The 16936-nt window shown below is 48.3% G+C and overlaps 1 protein-coding gene across 1 annotated transcript in view; it reads left to right on the forward strand.

Moving 5' to 3' along the window:
• The window catches only part of LOC115076061 (sialic acid-binding Ig-like lectin 13), a 183297-nt gene that overhangs the window by 82339 nt on the left and 84022 nt on the right, over nucleotides 1–16936 (forward strand). Inside the window, exons 4-5 of the mRNA XM_029577173.1 lie at nucleotides 2261–2554; nucleotides 2897–3016. Coding sequence (XP_029433033.1) covers nucleotides 2261–2554; nucleotides 2897–3016 — 414 coding nt within the window. The remainder of the gene's footprint in view (nucleotides 1–2260; nucleotides 2555–2896; nucleotides 3017–16936) is intronic.

Below are 16936 nucleotides of genomic sequence, written 5' to 3' on the forward strand. Positions count from 1 at the left end.
CTTTGTATTGTATTAATACGAATGCCGATGTAAAATGTCTAACACGTCAATTAAATGACGAAACAATAGTCTGATCATAAGCTACACCTACTAGAGGACCACGCTAGCTAATGCTTGTTCAGCAATTTGTGAAATGTTTGTTCAGCAAAAACCAGAACGCATGTGTGAAAGATAAGAGTTGTAAAGTGCATAAAAGTTTGCTCCGAAGGGGGCGTGGCATGCAGTTGTACTGAGCCTTTGTCTTAGCTGCATCTTGCTGGCAATAAAAGTCTATCTTTACGGATCAGTTGTCTGGACCTCCTTACTGACTAAAAAGAGACGGTTACATTGGTAGGGAGAAGGAGGCAGGACATGAAAGGCCACATCAGCAGCACTAGAGGGCAAGTGCTTTTGCCGGTGGGGGTGGGACTTGAAATGCTGCAGTTGCTTTGCTGGAGGCCTTGAGACAATGCATCTGCAGCTCTGGAGTTGCCCTTTAATTAGCCTAAAATTAGGGTGAAAATCAATTTAAACCGATTGTCACGATGGGGAAAAATCCAGGATTTTATTTTGTACCCACAGTGCTGGCCGGCCCTGCGTTTTCAAAGGAGTGTGATAACTGGCAATTGATATAAGGAAGGGTCTTCTTTTTTATGCTTTCCAACAAAGGGAATATTGGAAAGAATTATGTAAATGGGATTAAGGTCTGTCTGTCTGACTTTCCGCACAATAACTCTCCAAAAAGAGATGGAAATTCATCAAGTTTGGCATCCAAGAACAAAATTGGAATGTCATAGATGAATCTGAAAACCAGAAAACTGAGTCTCCCAATAAATCTCCATTGCTTTCTATAGAAAAAAAACCCAACATTGTTTTCTATGGGAAAGTGTTGGAAAATCGTTGGAAGTGTTAGAATGTTGGCCCAGTGTTCCATTCCAAACACCCCCCCCCCCATCCTTCCAGTTCTTTGCCCATAGCAGCAGAGACAGAGACCAGGAAAATAATTTCCAAGGTACTCCCAAATTACACACACCTCCACCTACATACACAAGCACCACTGCCCACCCACACATACACAACCTCATGTCTACCCACTATTCACACACTTTAACCCCTCAGAGACAGAACAAATAACACAGTTTCTCAGTTCACCCCCAAATTCTTGTACACACATTTGCGCCATTCTCAACTCCCGCACCTGTACACACGCACACACACAGCCATACCACCAAAAAAACTCACACCACAGAACTCCTCTTTAACACACAGCCGTAACAATATTACCTCTCCCCACTGAACCACCCCCACACAAACTTATCCAAACACATATCCATTCCCCAACACACTCCCTATCTACACACAACCACTTAAATCACTTACATATATAAACACACATCCCAGACATTCTCACACACACAATCCCCACATTTAATCCCCACCATCAAACCTCCACACAAAATTTGCTACCTAAAAACACAGCCATGACCTGAAAAACACATACTAGACAAAACCCCATACGCACAACGTGTCCACAAACCTTTCACACCTTCACAACTCCCTACCCACCCAAAAATACAAACTCCACAAATCCATCCAACCAATACCCTCACCACACACAGCCCTATACATACGCCTGTATCCCCAACCGCACACCTCCCACACCCATTCATCTATGCACACATGCAGATATCGTCCCCTCAAACCTAACCCCACCTATATCCCCCTCATATACCTACAGGCTCCATTCCCCTCGAGCACACCCCCACTACAAACCCCATGCTTCATACCCACACACCACCCTTCTACAAACTGGTATTGGAAAGCATTCCAGAAGCCATGCCTCTGCATGCAATCCCTACTTGTTTTCCAGGCCACATGTTAATAAATGTAAATGAGCCTTGCACCTACCTGGACTGGGAAGATCTCAATTTTTTATTTTTTTGATCTTCAATAAGCCAGGACTTGCTGTAACCAAATGGGCATATGAGGTTCCTTGCTGAAAATAGGTTGCAGAAAGTATGTCACCTGTTCTTCCTTCAACCTTTCACTCCCATACAAATATTTATGTTTTTATCCAATCTAATATCTCATCAGCTGTCCTTTGATAAAATAATCTTAGTTTATAGCAAAGACTCATGGGAAATGCAGTGATTGACACGTTTATAGAATCTAGTAATCTGTTGTAAGAAGGACATGTGGTTTAACCATCAGATAATCAGTTTAAAAAATTAAAAGCTTCAGGATTCCCTCTGATTATACAGTGCTAATGTGTTTATTTTAGACAGGCCTGAGTCTGAAGGCTGGCCCGAGTCTGGAGACTGGCTGGAATCAAACTGTACTGAGAAGCATGAAGGGATAAGCTGCACCTGTTGGATCCGGTCCAACCCTCCACCATTGTTGTTGTGGTTGATTAATGAAGAGATTGTCACTGGGAATTACAGCAACCACACCTTACAGGTGTTATCTGGAGCTCATGGACATACAGCCAACAGCACATTAACCTTCCAAGGGGGCAAAGCCAGGACCCTCAATATCCAGTGCCGGAATGCAAATAAACTGAGCAATTTCAAGAAACGTAACACGTTATATATCATTCCTTATTTTATTGAACGTATATATATATATATGGCTATTATTGTTAAAGTAGAAAACCTGATACAGGAAGGGGAGGAGTTCTGTGTAACAGGTGGGCAGACACAGATTAGGAAAGTTATCTTTTTGGGAGCATTGGGTGTGATGTCTGGAAGGAGAAGGCACACAAACACCCATTCACTTTAACAGAGACTTTGGCCAAAGTTATGCATTCTTCTCTACTGTCAAAAGAAAATGTGGCCAGATACACTCAGCCACGGCACTTAAGGGTAAGGGAACTGTGGCATTCAGGAACTGGAATATAAAATCTCTCTTTCTCCTGCAGTCTACAAACAGTTGGACTCTGAGATTGTCACCTGGATTATCTATGGGAATGTCATCATCATATCCCTCACTGCCCTGGCTTCTTTCTACTGTGGCAGAAAAATCAAAGCAAGAGAGAAAGGTAAGAGAATAGGAATGGAAGAGGGGAGTTTAGCATTATGAGGGGAGAAGACTTTGGGGTGAGTCACTTCTAACCCCACTCTGCCACAGACTGATTCTGTATGGCCTTTTCTCACAGGACAAGCAGGATGGTTGTCCTCACAAATGGGTGACATCGAGGATGGAGCCCACCACGGAAAACTTCTGTCAAAGTTTAACAGAACTTTGACTGGCCCCTACTGGGCATGCCCAGCAAGGCACTGACCCTGCAGCCAGCAGGGGTCTCCCTTCAGTCTTCTTTTTTCCGCGCAGCAGTTGCCACGCGGTGAAAGGAGCTCTCTACCACATTCCTGACAGGAATTCGGTTTTTCTTTCCGAAGAAAATTTTGCCCCTCAGGGTTCTCCCTTCGACAACTTTTTCTTACCTTCGCGGAAACCAGTAAGTTTTTTGCCGTTTTTTCATCGACTGCCGTCGATTTTGGCCCTTGAGGCCTATTGGCACTTACCGATCCCGTGGCTAAATTTGGCCTTAGGCCATGGCGACGGGGTTCCGTCGTTGTCCGGACTGTACCCGGACTATGTCAATCACAGACCCCCTTAGGGTTTGTGTATTGTGTTTGGGTAGTGAGCATGATGTCCTGACTTGCACCAAATGTGCCTTAATGACACCTAAGGGTCGCAAAGCCAGGATGGAGAAGATGGGGCTCCTCTTCCATGCACCCACCCCAACGCCATCGATAGCATCAACGTCATCGGAACCGGCACCGTCGAAGTTGCACCACCATCGTCAACCCTCCGGTGACCGTCCACCATCGATGACTTCTCGGCCGTCGACTCCTGTTCCCTCCCCGGATGGGCGAGGAGATCGAAAGGACAAGCATCACCATCGACGGCACAAGTCTCGGCCCGTCGAGGATCCACAGTCATCGACCTCTGAACTGGCCGAGCCACCGACTAAGAGGCCTCGATCAGACTTGGCACCGTCCACGTCTCGTTCGCAGGCATCGAGGAAACCCTCACCCTCTCGGGGTGTGGGAGCCGTGATCCCACCGGTTATGGTGGTCCCTCCGGCTCTTCCTCAGCCTCCCTCTCCCGTCGAGCCGGGTATTGTTACCCCTGGTCTCCGGGCAGAACTGGACCGGCTGGTCCAGGAGGCCATCGAGAAAGCGATGCAAAGGTTCCAACCTCCACCGGCACCGTCTCCGGCACCGATTCCGGCACCGACCCCGGCACCGACTCCGCCACCGAGGAGGGAACCGGCCACCGAGCCTCTGGTGGAAGCGCTGGCACCGCTACTACACCGTATGGAAGCACTTGTACAAGCCCTTCCATCGATGATCCAAGTAGCACCGATAACTCCACCGTCTCCGACAGGATTCTCATCGGCAGGAGAAACACCGTTTCTGATTCCTCCTTCCGGGGTGGTCCCATCGGTGCCTTCTCGCATATCTCCACCAATTTATCATTCGGCTCCATCGATTCTGAAGCCGGCACCGATTCCATCGGCAACCCCGAAACCCTCGATGCCATTCCCAGTGCCGATTGCAGCACCGGTTCCTTCAAGGTTTCATTCGATGCCTTCGGATCCTCAACCAGGTCCTTCAGGGCTTCAACCCCCACATGATCCCTACGATACCTGGGGTGATGATACATCTTCTGACACGGATCTACCTTCTCCACCATCTCCTACAGAGAGTAGAAAAAGATCTCCTCCAGAGGATCTCTCCTTTATAAATTTTGTAAAGGAGATGTCAGAACTTGTACCCTTTCAGCTGCAATCTGAGACCGATGACAGACACCAGATGATGGAACTGCTTCAATTTTTGGATGCTCCAAAAATCATCGCTTCCATCCCCATTCACCAGGTCTTTCTGGATCTTTTAAAGAAAAACTGGGAGTCTCCTTCATCTGTCTCACCAGTGAACAAGAAAGCTGACTCCACATACCTCGTCCAGTCAGCACCAGGCTTTCAAAAGCCTCAACTGGATCATCGCTCTGTTGTGGTTGAGTCCGCACAAAGAAAGGCCAAGCGTCTAAAGCCACACTCTTCCACCCCACCTGTCAAGGACAATAAATTCCTGGATAGTGTGGGCCGGAAAGTGTACCATGGAGCTATGTTGATTTCACGCATAGCTTCATATCAACTTTACATGACTCAATACAACAGAGCTATCCTTAAACAGATGCAAGACTACGCTGATACATTACCTGACCAATACCAGCCACAGCTTCAGGCCCTTCTTAACAAAGGGTTTGAAGCTGGGAAGCACGAGATCAGAACAGCTTACGACATCTTCGATGCTTCCACAAAAGTTTCAGCTACTGCTATCTCGGCCAGACGTTGGGCTTGGTTAAAGTCATCCAACCTTCGCCCAGAGGTCCAGGATCGTTTAGCGGATTTACCCTGCTTAGGGGACAATTTGTTTGGAGAACAAATTCAGCAAATTGTAGCTGAGTTAAAAGATCACCACGAGACGCTGAAACAACTTTCTTCTGTTCCATCTGAGGTTTCCTCCAAACAACCACTTAAGAAAGACTCTAAAAAGTCGTTCTTTCGGCCACGTCGTTACTATCCTCCATCGACCAGGCCTCGTCCAGCTCGATCCTCTACCAGGCCTCAGCCACGTCAGCCTAGGAAACAAAGGCCTACTATAGCCCCTCCTCCTGGGCCTGCGGCTGGCCTTTGACTCTCCTGTAAGGAGCACATGCCAAACCCCTCTTCCAGACATCCCTGTAGGGGGTCGACTGTACCATTTTTTACAAGCTTGGCTACAGATCACCTCAGATCAGTGGGTGCTAGCAATTATCGCACAGGGTTACCACCTCAACTTCATAACTCTTCCGGCAGACTCCCCGCCTCTTCAAGCGTGGAGTCTAACCACCCATTTGGTTCAATTACAACAGGAAGTCTCTCTTCTTCTGCAATCAAATGCTATAGAACCCGTCCCTCCCTCTCAGTGAGGAAAGGGATTCTATTCCAGATACTTCCTAATACCAAAGAAATCAGGGGGACTACGTCCCATTTTGGACCTTCGAGCCCTCAACAAATACCTTCAAAAAGAAAAATTCAAGATGGTAACCCTGGGCGCGCTGCTCCCTCTGCTACAAAAGGGGGATTGGCTATGCTCTCTCGACCTAAAGGACGCTTATACTCACATAGCGATCGCACAATCCCATCGCCAGTATCTGCGATTTCTGGTAGGCCGCGACCATTATCAATACCGGGTATTGCCTTTCGGTCTGGCATCTGCTCCACGAGTCTTTACCAAATGTCTCGTAGTGGTAGCAGCATTCCTGCGGAAGGAAGGTGTCCACGTCTACCCCTACCTGGACGATTGGCTAATCAGGGCCTCCACCCATCAGATTGCTCAATCCTCCCTCAATTTGACAATTCAAACACTCCTTTCCTTAGGGTTTCTTGTCAATTACGAGAAATCTTGCTTAGTCCCATCTCAAACCTTATCCTTCATTGGGGCAGACTTGGACACCTTACAGGCAAAGGCTTACCTTCCTCATCAGAGGGTTCACACCCTAATATCCCTGGCTCGCCAGCTCCAGTCTCAAAACACTGCCACGGCTCGCCAATTCCTCATTCTCCTAGGACACATGGCATCCTCGGTTCAAGTCACTCCCATGACCCGACTAGCCATGAGAGTAACACAATGGACTCTACGACACCAATGGATTCAAGCTTTTCAGCCTCTGTCCTCCATAGTCACTGTTACACAAGCGCTGCGCCTGTCTTTAACCTGGTGGACGACTCGGGTCAACCTCCTTCAGGGCTTACCTTTTCTCCCACCGGATCCGCAAGTAATCCTAACCACCGACGCTTCTCACATCGGTTGGGGAGCCCATGTGGACGACTTCCAAACCCAAGGGTTATGGTCAAAAGAGGAAGCCGAACACCAGATAAATTTCCTGGAACTTCGAGCAATCCGCTATGCGCTCAGAACTTTCAAAGATCATCTATTCCATCAGATAATCTTAATCCAGACGGACAACCAAGTGGCCATGTGGTACATAAACAAGCAGGGAGGCACAGGATCCTTCCTTCTGTGTCAGGAGGCTGCGCAGATTTGGGCGGAAGCCCTCTCCCACTCTATGTACCTCAGGGCCACTTACCTGCCGGGAGTAGACAATGTATTGGCAGACCAGCTGAGCCGTGTCTTCCAACCACACGAGTGGTCACTCAACCCTCTCGTAGCGACCTCTCTGTTTCGAAAGTGGGGTTTTCCCCGCATAGACCTCTTTGCGTCCCCTCAGAACCACAAAGTAGACAATTATTGCTCTCTCATTCGGAGCCAGCACTCTCAGCCGAGAGATACATTCTCCCTCAAGTGGACGACCGGTCTGCTCTATGCATTCCCTCCACTTCCTCTTGTGTCAAAGACTCTCGTGAAGCTACGCCAGGACGGAGGAACCATGATCCTGATAGTACCTTACTGGCCACGCCAAGTATGGTTTCCCGTACTCCAGGATCTCTCCATCCGCAGGCACATTCCTCTGGGAAAGGACCCGCATCTGCTCACTCAAAACGACGGATGCCTCCTCCATCCCAACCTCCAAGCCTTGTCCCTGATGGCATGGATGTTGAAAGGTTAGTTCTTCAACCATTTAACCTTTCAGATTCCGTTTCTCATGTCCTGATAGCTTCACGAAAGCCTTCCACAAGAAGATATTACTCATACAAATGGAAAAGGTACACATCATGGTGCACTTCTCAGTCCCTTGATCCCCTTTCCTGTCCAATCTCTAAATTCTTGGACTATTTATGGCATCTCTCTGAATCAGGTCTTAAAACCTCTTCTATAAGAATGCATGTCAGTGCGGTAGCCGCCTTCCATAAAGGTATTGGGGGTAGTCCTATTTCAGTACAACCCCTGGTCACACGTTTCCTTAAGGGCTTGCTCCATCTCAAGCCACCCTTGCGTCCTCCGGCCCCATCCTGGGACCTTAACCTGGTTCTTGGTCGTCTCATGAAACCACCTTTCGAACCTCTGCACTCCTGTGACTTGAAATATCTCACTTGGAAAGTGTTATTCCTTTTGGCTGTTACTTCAGCTCGCAGAGTTAGTGAATTACAGGCCCTAGTTACCTATCCGCCTTACACTAAGCTCCTGCAGGACCGGGCGGTACTCCGCACTCACCCTAAATTTTTGCCTAAGGTAGTTTCGGAGTTTCATATCAATCAATCTATCGTACTACCTATCTTTTTTCCTAGGCCCCACTCCAACTCTGGAGAACAGACTCTGCATACCCTGGACTGCAAACGGGCTCTAGCTTTTTACCTAGACCGTACAGTTTCTCACAGAAAGAGCACTCAATTATTCGTCTCTTTCCATCCTAACAAGTTATGACAACCTGTGGGTAAGCAGGCTCTTTCCTCCTGGTTGGCGGACTGCATCTCTTTCTGCTATCAGCAAGCTGGCATTCCCTTTCAAGACCGTGTTAAAGCACACTCTGTGAGGGCCATGGCGACGTCAGTGGCACACCTTCGATCGGTGCCGCTTCCGGACATCTGCAAAGCTGCAACCTGGAGTTCTCTCCATACCTTTGCAGCCCACTATTGTTTGGACAAAGCTGGAAGACAAGACTCCATCTTCGCCAATCTGTCTTGCGTAACCTTTTTCCAACCTGATGTACCAACACCCTTCCACCTGCCCGGTAGGGTGCGGATGCCCTTTCCCAAATAACACCCCAGTTGTTGTGCCTGTTGCACGCCGTTGGGTACATTTGGTGCAAGTCAGGTCATCCTCAGCTCGGTACTCACCCATTTGTGAGGACAACCATCCTGCTTGTCCTGTGAGAAAGCAAATGTTGCTTACCTGATGTAACAGGTGTTCTCACAGGACAGCAGGATGTTAGTCCTCACGAAACCCGCCCGCCACCCCGCGGTGTTGGGTTCGTTTTCTTTTTACTTTTTAGGCACTGCCTGTAGCTTTGACAATCAGACTGAAGGGAGACCCCTGCTGGCTGCAGGGTCAGTGCCTTGCTGGGCATGCCCAGTAGGGGCCAGTCAAAGTTCTGTTAAACTTTGACAGAAGTTTTCCGTGGTGGGCTCCATCCTCGATGTCACCCATTTGTGAGGACTAACATCCTGCTGTCCTGTGAGAACACCTGTTACATCAGGTAAGCAACATTTGCTTTACCTCAAAACCTCTGGGATCCAGCTGAAAGCAAGATGTTTTTCTTTATCTGATATTCCTGGTCAATAAATTAAAACAAAAATAAGAAAAGATTAAGGGCTTAATTCACCAAAAATCTGTTTGGTATCTGGGGGCTAAATAGTGTCATGTGTGTCTGGAATGATATGAATAAGATCTTTGGATTGTGCAGGAGGAAGCACCATCATATGTGTTCATTGCATTGCCCTACCACAGGTACAAAGCCCATATTACTTCCAATGGTTTTGACAATTTGGAATTTTTTTTCGGGGGAAGCAAAGAGTAAGACTGAATGTTCAGTTTTCCAATGGAGAGAGTCAAATAGTGAAGTGCTGCAGGGATCTATACTGAGACCTTTAACTTATTCATTAATGATCAGCAAAAAGGAGCAATAAGTGAAGCGATCAACTATGCAGATGACACAAAATGATTCAAAGTAAAAACACAAGCAGACTATGAAGAATTGTGAGACTGGGAAACTTGCTAGCTAAATGGCAGATGAAATTTAATTTGGCCAGGTGGAAAGTGATGCACATAGGGAAAAATAATCCTAATTATGGGGCGGATTTTAAAAGGAGCGCGAATAGGCCTACTTTTGTTTGCGCTCCAGGCGCAAACAAAAGTACGCTGGATTTTAGTAGATACGCGCGGAGCCGCGCGTATCTACTAAAAAACCTGGATCGGCGCGCGCAAGGCTATCGATTTTGTATAGCCGGCGAGCGCCGAGCCGCACAGCCTACCCCCGTTCCCTCCGAGGCCGCTCCGAAATCGGAGCGGCCTCGGAGGGAATCCTCTAACACCCTCCCCTCACCTTCCCCTCCCTTCCTCTACCTAACCCACCCGCCCAGTCCTGTCTATACCCCCCCTTACCTTTGTTGGGGGATTTACGCCTCCCTCTGGGAGGCGTAAATCCCCGCGCGCCAGCAGGCCTCCTGCGCGCCGGGCCGCGACCTGGGGGCGGGTACGGAGGGCGCGGCCACGCCCCGGACCGCCCCGGGTCGTAGCCACGCCCCCATACCCGCCCCCAAAACGCTGCCGACACGCCCCGAAAATGCTGCGACGACCGGGACCGCCCCCGACACGCCCCCCTCGGAGAACCCCGGGACTTACGCGAGTCCCGGGGCTCTGCGCACGCCGGTAGGCCTATGTAAAATAGGCTTACCGGCGCGCAGGGCCCTGCTCGCCTAAATCCGCCCGGATTTGGGCGGATTTAGGCGAGCAGGGCTCTTAAAATCCGCCCCTATATGTATGCATGCTGGGTTCCATGTTAGGAGCAGCCACCCAGGAAAGGGATCTTGCAGTCTTTGTGGACAGTACTTCAAAATCTTCAGCTCAATGTGCAGGGTTGGTTAAAAAAGAAAAAATGTTAGGAATTATTGGGAAAGAAAAGGAAAATAAAACTGAATATCATAATGCCTCTATGAAGGTCTATAGTGCAGCTGCACCTTGAATATTGTGTGCAGTTCTGTTTGTCCCATTTCAAGAAAAATATTGTGGAATTAGAAAAATTATACAGAAGGGCTGTAGAATTTGTGGCCCAGGATGTGGTCAAGGCATTTAATGTTACGAAGGCTGGCCACGGAACCTGTGGCCGGCTCTCCTCACCTCTTATTCGCGGCCCAGACGACCCTCTCCCACTGCGTGGTACGGCAGGGACGCCAACGCCATCCACTTCCGGGCCTCGCGTGGCTCCCCTGCTGCCGAGCCCTGTTCTGGCCGAGGGTTTCCCTAGCGCGTGTGCATGCCCTTCCCCGAGACGTAAGGAGGCCGCGATGCGCTAGGGCTGCCAGGCCTCCTTTGATGATGTCACTCCCTCAGGATTATTTAAGGCAAGCTCTGGCAACCAGAGCTTGCCTTTGCAACTGGCTTCCTCCATAGGTTGTTTGGGCTCCCTGCTATTGTCCAGTCTCTTGAAACTCCTCGTTCGACCGTTCCCTGTACGTACCCGGATCAGTCCAGACTCCTGGTTTTGCCCCCCCACTCTAGCAGATGGAGACAGAAGTTTACAAACCAAAACTCCGCCTTATCTAGGCTGGTGCCACCTACAGTCTGGCAGTATTCTTCTGTCTCCTAGCAGGTGGAAGGGGTGCAAAACCTACAGTGTGTGCTGAGGCCTAGTTGATTCGGTGTTAGATAATGTTTAAAAAAAAAAAAAAAGGGATAGGCTAGAATAGGGACCGCAGTGGCTTGCCTGCAGGTCTGATCTCACACCTCCCAGGGGGTTGCAAGGTCCTGAGGGGACCATCCTCCCTGGTTTAAGAGGCCGCTGAAGTGTGGGGGATCCCCATATGCCGGCATACCATCTTCACTGGGGGTGACACCGGGGAGCCTAGCTCACTCCTCCCAGTTGGCTCAGGACCCAAGGTGATCGGTAGCTATTCAAAAAAAAAAAAAATACTAAAGCATTTTTGCATATAGGTTGTATTTGAATTACTGTACCCTTTTCTTCTTCTTTCTCCTTCCTGCGGGGGGGCCGAGCGCCAAATTTCATCATCACGAGGGGGTGCTTTCATTTTTCTCTGGTAGTACTCGCCGTTGTAAGGGCATGCCACGTTGGGCTGCCTGCCGGGCCTGCGGTGCCGCTCAGGTGCGCCTGTCTCGGGATAGTCTGTGTTCTTCTTGCCTCTCAAGCGACGAAGGTGTGTCTTCGGCCCCAGACAGGACTCAGGGCAGGATGCGATTGCGCGCCGGGGCTACTGGGGGCAAGCCGACCGTTGGGCACAGCCCGTTCCCGAAGAGCTCGGGAATGGGCGCCTTTTTGGATGCCACAAGTCCAGTTTCAGCGGAAGCGGCCGCCATTTTGTCCCCTTGGGGGGCCATGGCAGCAGCGCTGCCGGCGGCTCGGGGGGAGGACGACCTCCCTCCGCGATTATCGCCCCAGCATAGGGTCCCTGAGGCGGACAGATCTGCGAGGCCATGCTACCCAGACAATTTGAGGATCCCTGAGGAGGATAACGAGGATGTGTCATCAGACTCTTCCTTTGGGTCTGAATTTGTGCTGTTAATGCACAAGGCGTTCAAGGCCTGTAGGATGGCTAGGAAGAGACCTCAGGATACCCATACTCCGGACCCTCTGATAGGGCTTGGGAAGCGATATAGGGCCGCCCCGGCTCCAGAGGTCACCGACAGTTCCCGGTCTATCCGATCTCGGACCGCCCGGGGGGATCCGGACTCCACCACGGATACCGATGAGCCGGAGGAGCACCAGCAGGATCAGGACCTACCGTCCCAACCACCGAGGGGGGTTGATGGGGACGGAGACTAGTTGTCCACTAGTCCTAGGGGTATCCATGGGACAGATGGGGATGACCCGAAAGTGGTTCGTCTATTTCGAAGGGACGAACTGGGACCCCTTATTCTGGAGATTCTGTGTGAATTAGGGATTCAGGTGCCACAGGAAGAGTCCCGGCTTGGAGCGACGGACCCGATAGTATTGGATCTTCGGGGGTCCTCCTTCTGCCTTCCCATTGCATTTTTCCACTTCGGATTTACTTTTTAGGGAATGGGAAACTCCTGATTTGGGACTCAAGGTGGCTAAAGCAATGGATAAGCTCTACCCCCTGCCTGAGGAGGCATTGGAGCTCTTGAGGATTCCTAAGATAGATTCGGCGGTGGCGGCGGTCACAAAGAAGACCACCATTCCGGTGACTGGGGTTACAGCGCTTAAGGATTTGCAGGACCGTAAGCTGGAAATCCAACTCAAAAGGATCTTCGAGGTTTCGGCGTTAGGGATCTGTGCAGCGATTTGCAGTAATTTCTCCTTGCGCGCAGGTCTCCGGTAGGCACAACAGTTATTAGCCAATGAATCGCTTTCCCCCTGAGGAGGCGCGTCAGGCGGGGCGCTTAGAAGCGGTGATCGCTTAGAGTGCGGATGCCTTTTATGATCTGCTTCGCACCTCTGCCAGATCTATGGTTTCAGCGGTTTCGGCGCGGCGTTTGTTGTGGCTCCGCCATTGGTCTGCGGACGTGTTGTCTAAAGCCCGGTTGGGTTCATTGCCATTTAAGGGCAAGGTATTGTTTTGCAAGAAATTGGAGGATCTGATTGAGTCCTTGGGTGAGAACAAGGTGCATCAGCTGCTGGAGGATAGACCAAGGTCAAGGGGAGCTCTGGCCTCCCACTATCATTTTCGGGGCGGTCGCCGGCCTCGGACTTCCCGGGGATCGGTTTCCTCGTTTCGGCACAGTGCCAACAGACAGCAGACGTATTCTCAATCCTTTCGCGGGCAGCGTTTCAGTCGGCTGGGGGCCAGTCATAATATGCAGGGGGGCAAGCCTGCACAATGATGTGCGGCCAGTCCATTCCTCAGTACCAAGGATCGGGGGCAGATTGTGCCGGTTTTACAAGGAGTGGACCAGAATCACATCGGATCAGTGGGTCCTAGATGTGATAAGAACATAAGAACATGCCATACTGGGTCAGACTAAGGGTCCATCAAGCCCAGCAACCTGTTTTCAACAGTGGCCAATCCAGGCCATAAAAACCTGGCAAGAACCTAAAAACTAAGTCTATTCCATGTTACCATTGCTAGTAATAGCAGTGGCTATTTTCTAAGTCAACTTAATTAAAAGCAGGTAATGGACTTCTCCTCCAAGAACGTATCCAATCCTTTTTTAAACACACCTATGCTAACTGCACTAACCACATCCTCTGGCAACAAATTCCAGAGTTTAATTGTGCGTTGAGTAAAAAAGAACTTTCTCCGATTAGTTTTAAATATGCCACATGCTAACTTCATGGAGTGCCCCCTAGTCTTTCTATTATCCGAAAGAGTAAATAACCGATTCACATCTACCCGTTCTAGACCTCTCATGATTTTAAATACCTCTATCATATCCCCCCTCAGCCGTCTCTTCTCCAAGCTGAAAAGTCCTAACCTCTTTAGTCTTTCCTCATAGGGGAGCTGTTCCATTCCCCTTATCATTTTAGTAGCCCTTCTCTGTACCTTCTCCATCGCAATTATATCTTTTTTGAGATGCGGCGACCAGAATTGTACACAGTATTCAAGGTGCGGACTCACCATGGAGCGATACAGAGGCATTATGACATTTCCCGTTTTATTCACCATTCCCTTTCTAATAATTCCCAAAGTTCTGTTTGCTTTTTTGACTGCCGCTGCACACTGACCCGACGATTTCAATGTGTTATCCACTATGACGCCTAGATCTCTCTCTTGGATTGTACCACCTAATATGGAACCTAACATTGTGTAACTATAGCATGGGTTATTTTTCCCTATATGCATCACCTTGCACTTATCCACATTAAATTTCATCTGCCATTTTGATGCCCAATTTTCCAGCCTCACAAGGTCTTCCTGCAATTTATCACAATCTGCTTGTGATTTAACTACTCTGAACAATTTTGTATCATCTGCAAATTTGATTATCTAACTCGTCGTATTTCTTTCCAGATCATTTATAAATATATTGAAAAGTAAGGGTCCCAATACAGATCCCTGAGGCACTCTACTGCCCACTCCCTTCCACTGAGAAAATTGTCCATTTAATCCTACTCTCTGTTTCTTGTCTTTTAGCCAGTTTGCAATCCACGAAAGGACATCGCCACCAATCCCATGACTTTTTACTTTTCCTAGAAGTCTCTCATGAGGAACTTTGGCAAACGCCTTCTGAAAATCCAAGTATACTACATCTACAGGTTCACCTTTATCCACGTGTTTATTAACTCCTTCAAAAAAGTGAAGCAGATTTGTGAGGCAAGACTTGCCTTGGGTAAAGCCATGCTGACTTTGTTCCATTAAACCAAGTCAGGCTAACCGGTCTGTAGTTTCCCGGATCGCCCCCTGGAGCCATTTTTAAATATTGGGGTTACATTTGCTATCCTCCAGTCTTCAGGTACAATGGATGATTTTAATGATAGGTTACAAATTTTTACTAATAGGTCTGAAATTTCATTTTTTAGTTCCTTCAGAACTCTGGGGTGTATACCATCCAGTCCAGGTGATTTACTACTCTTCAATTTGTCAATCAGGTCTACCACATCTTCTAGGTTCACCGTGATTTGATTCAGTCTATGTGAATCATTGCCCATGAAAACCTTCTCCAGTACAGGTACCTCCCCTACATCCTCTTCAGTAAACACCGAAGCAAAGAAATCATTTAATCTTTCCATGATGGCCTTATCTTCTCTAAGTGCCCCTTTAACCCCTCAATCATCTAATGATCCAACTGACTCCCTCACAGGCTTTCTGCTTTGGATATATTTAAAAAAGGTTTTACTGTGAGTTTTTGCCTCTACAGCCATCTTCTTTTCAAATTCTCTCTTAGCCTGTCTTATCAATGTTTATGCATTATCCTATTTTCTTCTGTTGGATCCTTCTTCCAATTTTTGAATGAAGATCTTTTGGCTAAAATAGCTTCTTTCACCTCCCCTTTTAACCATGCCGATAATCGTTTTGCCTTCTTTCCACCTTTCTTAATGTGTGGAATACATCTGGACTGTGCTTCTAGAATGGTATTTTTTTAAAAAGACCACGCCTCTTGCACATTTTTTACTTTTGTAGCTGCTCCTTTCAGTTTTTTTCTAACAATTTTTCTCATTTTATCAAAGTTTTCCTTTTGAAAGTTTAGCACGAGAGCCGTGGATTTGTATACTGTTCCTTTTCCAGTCATTAATTCAAATTTGATCATATTATGATCACTATTGCCAAGCGGCCCCACCACCGTTACCTCTCTCACCAAGTCCTGTGCTCCACTGAGAATTAGATCTAAAATTGCTTCCTCTTTCGTCGCTTCCTGAACCAATTGCTCCATAAAGCTATCATTTATTCCATCCAGGAACGTTATCTCTCTAGCGTGTCCTGATGATACATTTACCCAGTCAATTTTGGGGTAATTGAAGTCTCCCGTTATTACCGCACTACCAATTTGGTTAGCTTCCCTAATTTTCTTAGCATTTCACTGTCCGTCTCACCATCTTTCTTCACGGAGAGGGTGGTGGATTCCTGGAATGCTCTTCCGGAGGAAGTGGTGAAGACCAGAAGTGTGAAAGACTTCAAAGGGGCATGGGATAAACACTGTGGAACCATAAAGTCTAGAGGACGTAAATGAATGTGGGGAAAAAAAAAAGATTTGCATTCACAAAAAAGCAGGGAGTAGCTTGCTTTTTATGGCAGTTACTACCCCAAATCAAATAAGCCTGATACTTCACTTTCAATGCATATCCAGCATAGCTCTCTGCTTCAATGGCAGGGGAGAAAGTCTGATACTTCAAGCATATCCAGCATAGCTCTCTGCTTCAACGGCAGGGGAGAAAGTCTGATACTTCAAGCATGTCCAGCATAGCTCTCTGCTTCAACTGCAGGGGAGAAAGTCTGATACTTCAAGCATATCCAGCATAGTTCTCTGCTTCACTGGCAGGAGAGAAAGTCTTCAAGCATATCCAGCATAGCTCTCTGCTTCAACGGCAGGGGAGAAAGTCTTCAAGCATATCCAGCATAGCTCTCTGCTTCAACGGCAGGGGAGAAAGTCTTCATGCATATCCAGCATAGCTCTCTGCTTCAACGGCAGGGGAGAAAGTCTTCAAGCATATCCAGCATAGCTCTCTGCTTCAACGGCAGGGGAGATAGTCTTCAAGCATATCCAGCATAGCTCTCTGCTTCAACGGCAGGGGAGAAAGTCTTCAAGCATTTCCAGCATAGCTCTCTGCTTCAACGGCAGGGGAGAAAGTCTGACACTTCAAGCATTTCCAGCATAGCTCTCTGCTTCAACGGCAGGGGAGAAAGACTGAAACTTCCTTTCAATGCATATCCAGCATAACT

Source organism: Rhinatrema bivittatum, chromosome 14 (genome assembly GCF_901001135.1).
Source record: "Rhinatrema bivittatum chromosome 14, aRhiBiv1.1, whole genome shotgun sequence".
Taxonomy (NCBI): Eukaryota; Metazoa; Chordata; class Amphibia; order Gymnophiona; family Rhinatrematidae; genus Rhinatrema; species Rhinatrema bivittatum.